Here is a 13,876-nt window from a genome sequence, read left to right on the forward strand (position 1 = left end):
CGAGGACGCCATGATGCATTAATCTTTTGTAATCTCCGCTTTATTTATTAGGGTGACCACACAACTTATGGAATATATTATCCCATCTTAAAAATTTTATTAGGAAAGTAAAGAGAAGCATATTTTGTGGAACTATTACCTTATGTCCTTTGTCGGGACTCAAAGTATCTCCATGCCGAATTTCAGCAAAATCGGTTCAGCGGTTTGGGCGTGAAGAGGTAACAGACAGACAGACACACTTTTACATTTGTAATATTAGGTTTAACTTTAACGTTTATAGCGCTACTTTTTCTTGTATGAAGAATTTTACTGTTCACAAAATCCTAACTTTTTTCATCCTCGTCATAATCACCCTTGAAATGTATAGATTTTCGTGTGGGTGTTTCGGCGTAGTATTTCATCGGGATACTAATCCCCTAACACGTTCGTTAAAGCTTAATGTAGACATCAAGTTACTTAAAAACATGCCCTTCAAATGTTTTTACCGACTGTGTCGGCTTTTTTTGGGTGCCGGAAAGCTTTTTTCTCTCAAGTGAGAATTCAACAACTTAAACAAATTGTTAAAAAGTTGAAGGAATTAGAATTTGGATCATCAAAACAATTGGGTTTTTGCTTTTTATTATTACCGTTAGGGCGTGTTCAGACGTGCGCGTTTTACGCTGTAGCGTTCAGGGAAAACACGCGACGCTGCATCCGCGTGCGTAAAAAACGCGTACGTCTCAACGCACCCTGATTTTCAGACCACAACGCGATGCATTTCTAAATTTGTATGAATACGACAGATTTTAATTGCGTGAGACGTCTTGCAGGTCTGTATAATTCATATAAATTTAGAAATGCATCGCGCTGCGGTCTGAATTGACCCTTAGAGCCAGTACACATGGCGCGTTGCGTCAGTGTTGCGTCGACGCAGCGCTGCCGTTGCGTTGTTTTACATACAAAATGTAATGTAATGTAAAAATGTAATTTAAATGTTAAACTTTAATAAGCATAATAATTGAACGCCTTCAGAAATTATAATTAAGGTTATTAATGAGATCCATTCCAATTTCTGAATCGAGAATCGTTGATTCGTTCTAAGACGGCGCGAGCATAGCGGATTAAGATATGCATCAATTGAGTCTGAATTAATTTGAATCTTGTCGAGTTTGAATTAATCGTGAAACGCATTATTCCTCTGGATTAAACAGTGAATTTTACAATATTACATAACAATAGGACATATTACTCGATATTTCACGCCAGATGCAGAACCAGCACAGGCAGTAAACAGAAAGTTTTTCTCGACGTTTGATAACGTTTCTGTTATTTTTCTAATATGACGTGTGCAACATGTCGGATTTTGGTCGGATTATTTACTATTTGTGCTAGTAGCGGCCTCTGCTCCGACCTTGCGTAGGGGAGAGGGGGGCTAGTTCTAACACATTTTAAATATTGTCATTTATATTAATAATTTGAAAACTTAATGCTATTATTTTTATACCCGAGTAACGGAAAATATACTAATAACTATAAAAATTCATCTAAATTACTTGAATTCGAAAGGAGACGCGTCTTTTTAAAAAAAGTCAGCGGTTAAGCCCGGCCGCACATTGTCCGAAATTTCTGATACGAAACAGTTCAACGTCCGCGCTGTCTCTTACATTTTGTACTGAGCCGAGTGAGCTCGAACTCGCCGGAAGGATATTTCGGATAGTGTGCGGGGTGGCGGTCCGGCGAAATTCAACTGTTTCTGATCAGAATTCGGACAATGTGCGGCCGGGCTTAAACTTGCCCCGTTTCGGGCATTGAAATTACTACGTATAGAAACGACACAGCAAACTTGTTTTTTGCGCTGTGAGTTGAAGCTGACTGGCATCAACTCAAAATGTCACTTCATGTAAAAGTGTCACCTCTGTCACGGTGATATCGTATTCTATCACTAGTAGTTGGGGGCTGGGGCATAGATTTTGTTCGCGCTGTCTTTTCTATACGTAGTAATAATAGTTCAATGATTTTGGTGGCAAATATTAACAGGGACGGTGTATTATAACGATATTATGACGGGGTATAACTTATAACATTAATCATTTTACCGTTGTTGAATATTTACCCCTGTTAAATCTACCCCCTCTCCCCTAATATTGCCTATTCTTATCTATGATATTTTTATTTGCACTTGGTGGGATGGGCTTCAGATTCTGTCACATATCTAAGAAAATCTCATAAAAACTACAACATTTTTAAACGGGCAAATGGCCCACTACACATTCCCACCACTGCAACTCCTGTGTCGCCAGGATCAACAGTGGTAACCAACCACGAAAACTTTTTGATATGATCTCAGGGATGCCCGAGGGACAAGCTAAATTTGTGTCTTGGGACTCAGAACGAAAATAATCAAAAAAACTACTAAATCTGAAAGTTGGTCTTCAACATCTCACAAAGCTTAGCTAAGATAATTGACAAAAATTCATAAATTGCATAAATTGAAAAACCATCAATTAAATGGGTTTTCACCTACGAATAATAAAATATACACTATCAATTATTATTATTGTTCTTGTCAAACTCATCAAATATCTTTCTCACATTACCATCGCTTTAATCAAGCTTCGCCTCTAAGTTAGGTAAGCTAGACTTATATGTTTAGTTATATCGAAGTTACATTAGTTAGTGATACGATCTTGTTTATCTTAGAAACTGAATTTAAATGAATACTTAAACCTTACGACCGCCTTTAATGTTTATCAATTAAACGTAGCTCATTGAACCTTTATAATGTATTTTATTTTAGCTTTTAACTAGTGTTAACTTGCTACACTTAAGAAAAGTTAGAAAAGTGACTTTATTGGTTCTAAAAATTTGAGTCGCTACATTGTATGTTAGATATAGTAACTGCTAGATTCCGAAGTAAGTGCTACAATATTATTGCATTCATCAGTTATACTGTTGTAACATTCATCAGTCCAGTACTTTAGGCCCTACAATGTAACATATCTACTGTATACACGATACTTAGTCAATATTACTATACTTTTTGGATGTAGGCGGGTAAAAATAGGTTCTAAACCAACAATGTTCAAACAAACATCCTACTTAAGGTCTAGTCAGGTTTATTTATAACAGAAATAAAAAAAAGCCGGTGAATGATGTATATTAAATGAAATAGTTTGTGACCAACCACTGCCATGCGGAGTATGTATTGTATTAACAAAACAGTTGGCTAAAAGCTTTGTCGTGTACAGCATTATCGTTTCAGAGTAAGGCATCACCTTTCTCAGTTTTTTTAGACTAGGTTTGCTACTTTGGCATTTAAAATAACAGTGGACAGTTGACTGTTGACGGTAATTTGCATAATACAAGTAGATGTTGCTCTCAGTTGCGGTAAAATTCGTTAATCACGCAGGTATAGTAAATTTTTCGAGATAAAACTATCATGTACCATTTTCTAAACTTCAAACTGTCTCCAAATCAAATTTCATTATAATTGAAAAAGCGGTTTAAGCGTAAACAGGTAGGAATGTGTATGCAGATATTATGGGTAAGCAATAACCGCCTTATGAGTAGAATTACACTCGTCAACTCAGTCCCGTATCTGTCCATCACTCCAACGTATCCTTTACTAACCTTACATACACGACATACGCTCGTAATTTTAACTTATTCGGTCTTACGTCTCACAACAATCATAAAAGCAACAGTTTGCACGCTCGTTACAAGTTTGTTGAAACTGCCAATCATGGCTTTGCCGGTAGGCCCCCCCCGCCTAGGGGGGTAGGAGGGGGTACAGAATTGGGTCAGCAGAGCACCGGGAAGCGAGTATCAATGAGAAGTTTTATGTGGGACACTCGATATTATAACGAGTGCGGTGAGAAATGTTCGGTGCCATTGCGAGAGTTCACTTGTTCGTTTCTAACCAATCCATACTAATATTATAAATGCGAAAGTGTGTCTGTCTGTCTGTCCGTCTGTCTGTCTGTTTGTTACTCTTCACGCCTAAACCGCTGAACCGATTTTGCTGAAATTTGGCATGGAGATACTTTGAGTCCCGGCAAAGGACATAGGATACTTTTTATCCCGGAAAAATGTACGATTCCCGCGCGATAAACGAGTTTTGGCGCAACGGAGTTGCGGGCGTCATCTAGTTTGTAAATAAATTATATTTTTAATTTTACTTCATAATCTATGTACTACGTTCTTGTTTCTATCCGACTGCCGGGAGGGTTATGTTTTTAGCTCGTATTTTGTATGTTTTGTCATTTGGATTACTCCCGCGGAGTTAAAATAACAATTTTATCGAGGTAACTAAAACTAAGTAACGGGTAAATATACAGGAAAAACCTTTCTGAGAATTTTCTACAGGCTGATTATGTGCTATTATTACCTATGGCTATGATTGTTAGAGACGTTATTTTGTACTAGATGATGCCCGCAACTCCGTTGCGCGACAGATAGACCACGGAGACGGACAGACATACACCCTTTTGGATTTATAATATTAGTATGGATTTGATTTTACAAAATTTTATAGGGAGAGGAAAACTTTTCTCAATAGATTTAGGGTAACAAGATAAAGTTTAGGTTACTGGTCCACATAATGTTAGTACAAACTTTGAAAACTGATCAATATTGTGCGAAAGGCATCAAAATTTGGAAGAGATTGCTTATAAGCAATAAGTTCGCGTTTTGTGTATCATTAGGCTGCCTTTCCACCAGAGCTGAGTGGAGTTGTGTTGTGAGGAATGTGTTTTTGAAAACCAATAGAATCGCTTCATTGACATGACTTTGCCATGACATCGCTCAACGCGGCGATGATAGGTATTGGTTTTTAAAAATACATTCCTCGCAACACATCTCCGCTCAGCTCTGGTGGAAACGCAGCCTTATACATGTTGTTCTATGTAAAATTGTTTTTATTTTGCAATTTTTGGTGTGCAATAAAGTGTTTTTGTATTTGTATATTTACTTTACTCTGTTTTTATGGTAGCCTACTTTTACTTTTTTGCGTACCCAAAGAGTATTCTAGCTCCTATTACTCAGCTATTACTGGAACAAGCCAGCCTGGCCAGATGCTTGCTATTATATTAAAGCAATTCCCATCAATCACTTGGGAAATAGGTTGTTTCCATAATAATATGCTCAATATACAGGTTTGATGGATTGATAATAAATCACACAATACATAATATTAGATAAATATTAATAATATGCATACAGTAGGATGCGCACTAGAGAAAACGATTCTATGATTACTTTATTGCTTTTGTTTTCATAAAATTATGTTACTGTATAATATGGTTATGTATTGTATGTTTTTAGTTTTTTCCACCATGTATTCTGATCAAAAAGTTGGACCCTGATATGTATCCTGATATTACTATTCATATCCAATATCCATATTTATATATTATTATAATTGGGAAAGTGTATCTATCTGTCTGTCTGTTACCTCCTTATGCCCCAAACCGCTAAACTTATTTTGCTGAAATTTGGCATGGAGATAAGTACTTTAAGTCACAGGAAAAGACAGATGATACTTTTTGTTCTTAATGTATGGTTCAGTTGCATCAAGTAGTTCAAACTAATTATAAAACTTTTACGAATGTAATAAACTAATTACTTTGTGTATCTTACAAATAAACTGACTGGAATAAAAAAGGAATTAAGTATATAAGTAATAAATAAATGTACAATTTATTTATTACTTTAAGTTAATAAAGTTTCTTACGAAACGTGCTTAAAGAAATTGGTAATAAAATAAAGTTATTTGAACAAGAATGGACAGCTTAATTTAGCGCTTAGTAGTTTTTTGTAAACACTTTTATTTTATTGTTCGTTTAATATACAGGTTAGTACACCTACATGTAACGTCAATATCGTCGTAATAGAACTAACACTTCATTTGAAGAGAATTGGTTTTAATGGCTTTCTCGAGATACCTTTTATCAAAACAAATAATAAGTAGACAGACCCAATAATACCTATCTACTTAAAGAGCTTATTTGCGAAAAGATTGCAATCATCATAACCCTGCATGGAAAAACTTGCTGCTAATAGAACATTTTGGCGATCTAAGATCTATAGTAAGATTAAAAAATTGAGAAAAACAGTCTCTAAACGCTTGAAACGAAGCGCTGATTGCGTAAAGAGCCTTCCAGCTTCCTACACCTGTAGATATAAACTCTACCGTAGAACATGTGATAGCATATTCAAAACCAATTTCAATCTAGCAAGTCGCATTAGACAGACAAATACACTTTCCAATTTATAATACTGGTAAGGAAATCTTAACAATAGCTACCACAATTTTAAAGCGGGAAAAGCGGGAAAAGGGATTGGAAAAGCAATTTCCCGGCGCTAGTTGGCGACGTCATTAGTAACACGGGGCTTACCGAGCGATTTCAATTACGCACCTACAAATGACATTTCAAATGTCCTCCGTAATAACATTATTTATGAATATAGACTAACAAGGACGTTTTGACACGTTTCTAAGCCGGCCCCTAGACGATTGATAGTGCAATATCACGCTTCAATTTTATTGAACAGTTTATTTGATAATAAGATTGAAAGGCGGGTGCGTTCAATATTATCCCTAGGTGGACAGTAAAATTGTACAATACGTGATATTGCGCAATAAAATTGACCGTCTAGGGGCTCGCTAACCAAGATGTTTTGGCACGTGTCTATGAACGGAAATAACGTTGGATGTGTTCCGAAATGTTAATCAATATATAAGCCATAAGCTTATAACGTCTAGAAGAGGCGTCATGTGTATTAATTCGTTGTGAAGTATGTAAATGCATTGAAGTTTATTAATTTATTCGGCAGTTATTATTGGAACGAAGTTTCTTATCGCGCGTTCGGAGTAAATCTGAAGGCTAGACAGAACGATATTTGACCTTGATTTGACCTCAACACTTTTTTATTAGTACCTGCACGTTAGGGGCAGAGGACGTTGATAGTAAATATTCATGTGCGTCAACTAGATGGCGTTTTTTTTTAATAAATAGCGACGCGTTTTTAGTATTCCTGGGCGTCAGAAGATGGCGTTTTTGTAAATAATTTTTTGAGTGTATATGTATACAGGTTTTTTTAACATAAGAAATAACTTCGTTTCATTCGGGTGTCCCTTGACTCCTCTCAAGTTTTATATATATATATATATATATATATATATATATATATATATATATATATATACAGTGTGTACCAAAAATAAGTGATAATATTTTAGGTTGTGTACGTGTTCCTTGTAGAGAGTTTCCTGTGAAAGTAGCAGCTCTGAAAGACGAAAAAATTTTTTCACTTTTGTATGGGCAAGGGCCCGAGCGTCACGAGTTTCCCCATACAAAAGTGAAAAAAAATTTTGGTCTTTCAGCGCTGCTACTTTCACAGTGAACTCTCTACAAGGAACACGTACACAACCGTGTATGTCTGTCTGTTACCCCTTAACATCCAAATCACTGATTTAGCTGAATTTGGTGTGGAGATGCGAGTCCCGGGAAATGACTTGAGATAATTTTGGTCCTTAAAAATGTACGGTTCCCGCGCAATAAACAAATTTTGGCGCAACGGAGTTGCGGGCGTCATCTAGTATGAGATTTACTCCAAAACGTGACACTGTCTCACCCTACGGTCTGACCAGTAAAATATAAGCTCGTATAAATGAAGTCATAAGTACTGTCCAGCTTACGTTTCAGAACTGACGCAATACGCATAGAGGGAGTAATGGCCCATGCCCATCACATCTATACCTCTTAAGCTATAGATGGGATAAGATCTATTACCTCTAAATTATTATACATATAATAGAAAGTTGAGCCTTACCTTAATAAGGCCTACCCTAATATATTTTGTGACTTGTAATAAAAGTACGATATATAATGTAAAATTTGCTTTAATCTATGTATAAAACATCTGTCTCTCGTAGCCTTCTAGAAGATTTATCACTTGAATGAATGTGTGGAAAAGGTCATCTATTTTAGTTGTAACAGGTCTCGTGCGCTTAGATGAGCCAACACTCCACATGAGTCGACATTTTTAATTCATTCAGTATAACGTACTCTTAACATTTAAATTCTAACGACCTCTAGAACAAATACTTTGTATGTAAACTCACATTTTCACTTGTCACTACTGCTATTAAATTGCAGAACCTTTTTGTCTTTTAAGTTTTTTGTTTTCCATTACTTCTGTTGCTTTTTACAGCCAAGGTAATTTAAAATTATACTCAGCATTAAAACCTTATCGTTGAAAGTAACAAAATATTTGACTTATCGTAATGCTGAGTGTAACTGTTCGTCATAATATTATGTTACCGTGAGGCATGGGCGTATATAAGGGGGGGGGGGGTTCCTGGGGGTCCGGGCCCCCCCTTACTATCCATCTTACTTGTCCAATCGACAATATATTGTACCCACCGAGGTACATGTATTTTTTCTAATTACTATATAATAATAATGATTCTACTGTGGAGCGTGTCCGTAGGCAGAGTAGGTATTTAGGCTGCTGCAGAACCCTTCATGGGCGAGTCCAACTCGCACTTGGCTGCTTTTTTATGCCCCTTATCAAAGCTATATATACGCCCTTGCCGTGAGGACTTAAACGACAATAATATGTATGGCGTCGACATAGTTATTAGTTACCATGTTTTATTTACTATCTTAGGTAGCTAGAATACATAAAAATGATATCACATATTTTTAGACGTTTCAGTTTTCGTGGTTGGTTGCCACTGTTGATCCTGGTGACACAGGAGTTGCAGTGGTGAGAATGTGTGGTGGGCCTTTTGCCCGTTAAAAAAATCACATATTTTTAATGTAACCTATTTTTCAACACCTATTTTTGCCTTGTATTCTAACAGTCTATTTTTGTTAGCTGTTAACGCTAAGAAGTTTTGGCTTCTGAATAAATTAACTTCAAATTGTTTTATTGAAGTAATGGCAAGATGAATATTCATACAATTAATGTCTTTGGGGGCTCAAACCGAATAAAAAGTGTTCAGAGTACGAACAACAGAGAGAGGCTGGGCTTGTCATTGTGTGGGTTTAAGTATGGATTGACGTCGACCAATCGTAAGTTAACGGAATGTATCATAGTGAATGCAAAGTGTTGGTAGGTGTGTGTAAAAAATATAGCCTACTAGAAGTACCGGTAAACGTTGTTTTGCCATAAAATGATTTTCCCTGTTTTCCTGCTTTTCTCTTGAAGTTTTTTCGGATATTTTTTTCTATAGACCTCACGGAGCCCGAGACCTTTCCAACGAATGCAAAACCGTGGAAATCGGTTCGTGCGTTCTGGAGTTATAGCGTCAGGAAGGAAAACCTGACTTATTTTTATATATTAAGATATCTTCTTCCCCGCGATTTACTCTATATCTTTAAAAAATTGACCGAAATCTGTTCAGTACTTCATGAGTTTGGCGCGATCAAACAAACTCTTCAGTTTAGTAATACTAAGTATTAAATTACATTTAGATAAATGGTAATATTTAGTATACACATAGTAATTGCTGAATAAATATTATCATTCTAATGTTGTGTTGCAGGTCACAATGAGAGTCGTCGCGGGTGTGGTCGGGCTGATGCTGATGAACGTGTGTGTACTGACAGCGCCTGTTGCTCAGGAAACAGGTATGTTAAAAATTTGCATTTATCCGCGACTAACCCGTCATTGATTAAATAGTAATATCAAGAATTCTCGCATACAAAAACTTCGCCGAAATTCGTTAAGGAGAATTCCTGTTGAGGTTGTTATCGTGTGTGCAACATTTGACAACGGAATAATCCTTTAGTAGATTGTAGGTATAATAGTAACAAAGAATTATACTGGATCTATTGTAAGGAAAAAAAATTACATACGATCTTTTAACACTTCTATAAGATATGAAAGAGATTACATTCCTAAACTTCTTACTTGGTAAAAATAATGCTTGAAGTAGTATTTAATATTTTATATTTCACAGAAATTACTTTTGTAGATTGAATATAATATCAGATATCAGTATAATTCATTTTTATTAATCACAATAAGTGAAATTATAGGTTTCAAGTTCATTTTAAAGCAAATTGAAATAATAAAAACATTTTAGAACAGAACAGAATTGTGTTACAAGAAACAAAATGTAAATGTCGTAGTTGTTTCTTAGACGTGACTCGTGTTTATATTTCTTAAAAAGAAATATAAAACTAAAGGTTTATTTCTGAAAAGTTTAAATAAAATATTGAGAAAAGCAGAACTTCTCTGATTAAATTGTAAACTAACATCTATTCAAAATTCGCGTTCGACTCCAATTTGAAAACTTACTATTGCATATAAAATTTGAATTTAAGTTGAGTTTTGTATTATGACTTAAAAAACCTTAGTTATTTTATAATACCAATGGAAGATATTACGTTTTTAATACTAGTTTAGAAGAACCCTCTGAATCAAAATCTCTGAAGTCTATCATCAAATCACATAATATATTATACTAGTGGATGTCCGCAGCTACATTGAGCGGGAATTCACTTATCACGTGGGAACTGTACATTTTTCTGAAATAAAAAGTATCCTTTGTCCTTTCTCGGGTCTTAAAGGATATCCATACCATATTTAAACAAAATCGGTTCTTTGGTTTAAGCATGAAGAGGTAACGGACAGTCAGACAGACAGACACACTTTCGCATTTATAATATTAGTATGGATTGAAAATATAGCTCTAGGAATATGTCGTCAGAGTAGACAGAATTATAGAGTATGCCGACTTAGAACTGATGTTGAAATTTTGAAATTTGACGTATTATGACGAAAATCGTCGCTAGGGCTGTTAACTTGTTACCTATGAATTTAAAACTATGACATATTCGCTGGACGTGTTCCTCTTTGGTCGTATTGTTGTTTGTGTTTTGGCACATGCGATTAAAATTGACAGAATCCAATTTTGAAATCTTTATTTTAAATACCTATTTAAAATAAATTATATCAGCCAGCGCGAGGCACATTCCGTTCATAATCCTAGTGAAACCCGATGAATTTGACAGATATTGAAACCTGTCCGTCTCTTTGCAGTCGAACTACTGGTCGTTATGTCTATTGTGATGTCGTAGTCGTAAAATATTGAAGTAATCTTTTCGTAGCGGATGGCGTAGCAAGTTTACGATCGGCTACGAGTTACGACATTTCGTAGCGGTTCGTAGCACTTCGTAGAACTTCGTAGCGCCTCTACGAGTAATATTATAGCGCCATGTTTTTACTTTTTAAATATTATTCAACTACTTTATACTTAGGGGGCGTCCACAAATTTTGTGAGATTTTATAGAACCCCCTGCCTCACCCCCCAATCTCACGTGAGATTTTTTTATGTGGGTTTCTTACGTAAACGCGTTGGATTGTTTAACAGTCAGTAGATGTATACTGACAAAAATATGACGTCAAAGTATGAATGAAATTATTTTATTTCGAACGAATTAGAGAATGATCTTAATCGAATAACGTATTTGAGCGATTAAATCTTAAGCACATCATGATGAAATGGACCAAACTAGTATATTTTTGTTGTAACAATGAGAAAAAATTACGAGAGATTTGCCGAGACTTGACCCCCTCCCCCCCTTAAACACCTCACGTAATTTGTGGACGCCCCCTAAGCAGAACGTCTGTATTTATAATATAAGACGTACTGGAAGACGCCTGCGACGCCCTTGCGCGGAAATTAGTTTATCGCGCGGGAATCGTACTTTTTCCGGGATAACAAGTATCCTATGTCCGTTCCCGTGACTCAAACTATCTCCATACCAAATTTCATCAAAATCATTTCAGCGGTTTAAGCGCGAAGTGGTTACAGACGGACAAACACACTTTTGCATATTTTATAATATTATGTAAATACTGACTGTTGTTTATGAATGAAAGATTACAATTATAATTATTTATTTTATACATACCTTACATAATAAATAGTACCTGGATGACCGAGCTTTGCTCGGTATAGCAAACACTCATTGACTTCATGTTACTTAATAACGCCATCTGCTGGTCGTTAAAACAATTATTTGCCAACAAAATAGTATTATTATTCGCCAATAGATGTCAGGAAGAGTCACAGGAACACGAATAAAAGACATTTTATGAAAATTATTCCTAAAAACTAAATTTCATGAAAATCGTTGGAGCAATATATATATATATATATATATATATATATATATATATATATATATATATATATATATATATATATATATATATATATAAGAATTGCTCGTTTAAAGATAAAAAATATGTATAACAATAAATCTTGACAACTTTTATTAAACGTCTCGTAAAGTTTATAAATACCTGTCGGAGTCTATTTCGGGATATTATTGTAACGCACAATCGTATCTTTGCTTTGTGTATTTACTTTTGTGCTTCGGGATTTTTTTGTCCTATTGTGAGTTGACACACATTGTACGGGGAAAGTGTGCGATATACTTTTTCTTTTCAAATAAGGAAAGATACTTTTGTGTGATGTTTATATTTTTATCGCTATTTCATTTATTATAATGAAACTAGCTTTTGGCTGGGGCCATAATTTTCTTTAATAGATAGTATGATTAAAGAAGAAGGTTTATAAGTATAATAATATTCATTGAATAGTGGAGAAATATTGTTAATTTTGGGGTTTCTAATGTAATGTCGTAAAATAATTACTTTTTTTTCCGCTTACATTGCAAACCCTACGAGATTTATTAACATAATGCACCAAGTATTGTACATATTTGGAGGTCTATCTCTTAAGGATATATCCCACAATGACTTTTTTTGTCATTTACTTTTAACTTAAAAAAATGGCTAATTTTCGAAACGATTTTAACCAATACGGCAATTATCCTTATTCAAATTAATACTTTAAATACATTATTGATTTAATATAGATCTATATGGCCCTTTACAGCATATGATTTAAATGAATATTTTCAAAGATATTATAGATTTATAGATTATAGATATATTAAAATATTATAGATTATAGATATATTAAAATTGAGGGACGTAGCTTTTGCGGCGGTACCAATCAATGCGGGCCACGGGTACTAATGAATACCTATCTATATATTAATACGCAAGCGAAAAACTTTGTTTCCCTTTTGACGAAAAATGCGGAAACGTAGGTGGATGAAATTTTGCACAGTTATAGTTTATATGGTGAAGGAGTGCATCGAGCGTTCTTCTCGAGCATTCTCGTTATTTTGAAATTATGCTTTTATCACAAATTTTTTTAACAAATAAAACATTACACACACTACAATACGCACACTCAAGAAAGTGACGGATTTTTGAGTGACAAACCTATACATAGGAATTATACTCTTTTATTTATGGTTGAAGTCTGTTGACAACAAAATGGTTTTTTTTTTTTATTGAATCTTATAATATACTATTAGACAATGCTTATACGGCCAGTCTGAGATCTTCTGAGTCCCAGAGACGAGAGTTGAAAAAATATATTATAAAGTCAATATTTTTTTACAAATTAATCGTAGTAGTCCTAAAGTCGTTGAAAATAAGGTCGAATTTCGACCATTGGGCGATCTCTAGTATCTATAATTAAAAACTACTAATTCGATTTTAATCATTTCTTCAGTGAGTGATATAGGCTATAAATTATAATATATTTTATAATTTATACCTGTGTAACCGGGGCGGGTCGCTTGTATTAGATATTCTCTATTTTGTAATAATCTATATTGCTGCGGCTGCGCAGCCATTGGTGCGATTCTGTTTTTTGTGATTTGTTGTTTAATAGATTTATCGCTGAGAAAAGATGTGTTTTTTTTTTCATAAAATTGTGATTGTATCTCTATTATGATAACTATGCTTGATGACGCCTTATAATTATAATTAATCATGGAAGCTATTATAAAACTCA

At 34.7% G+C, this 13,876-nt stretch overlaps 1 protein-coding gene across 1 annotated transcript in view; it reads left to right on the forward strand.

Annotated features, from left to right (window-relative positions):
* Nucleotides 1-13,876, forward strand: part of LOC121726786 — a 78,768-nt gene that overhangs the window by 8,233 nt on the left and 56,659 nt on the right. The window contains exon 2 of the mRNA XM_042114301.1: nucleotides 9,533-9,617. Within this exon, the coding sequence (XP_041970235.1) occupies nucleotides 9,539-9,617 (79 nt within the window). The 5' untranslated portion in view covers nucleotides 9,533-9,538. The remainder of the gene's footprint in view (nucleotides 1-9,532; nucleotides 9,618-13,876) is intronic.

Source organism: Aricia agestis, chromosome 5 (assembly GCF_905147365.1).
Source record: "Aricia agestis chromosome 5, ilAriAges1.1, whole genome shotgun sequence".
In the NCBI taxonomy this organism is placed as follows: Eukaryota; Metazoa; Arthropoda; class Insecta; order Lepidoptera; family Lycaenidae; genus Aricia; species Aricia agestis.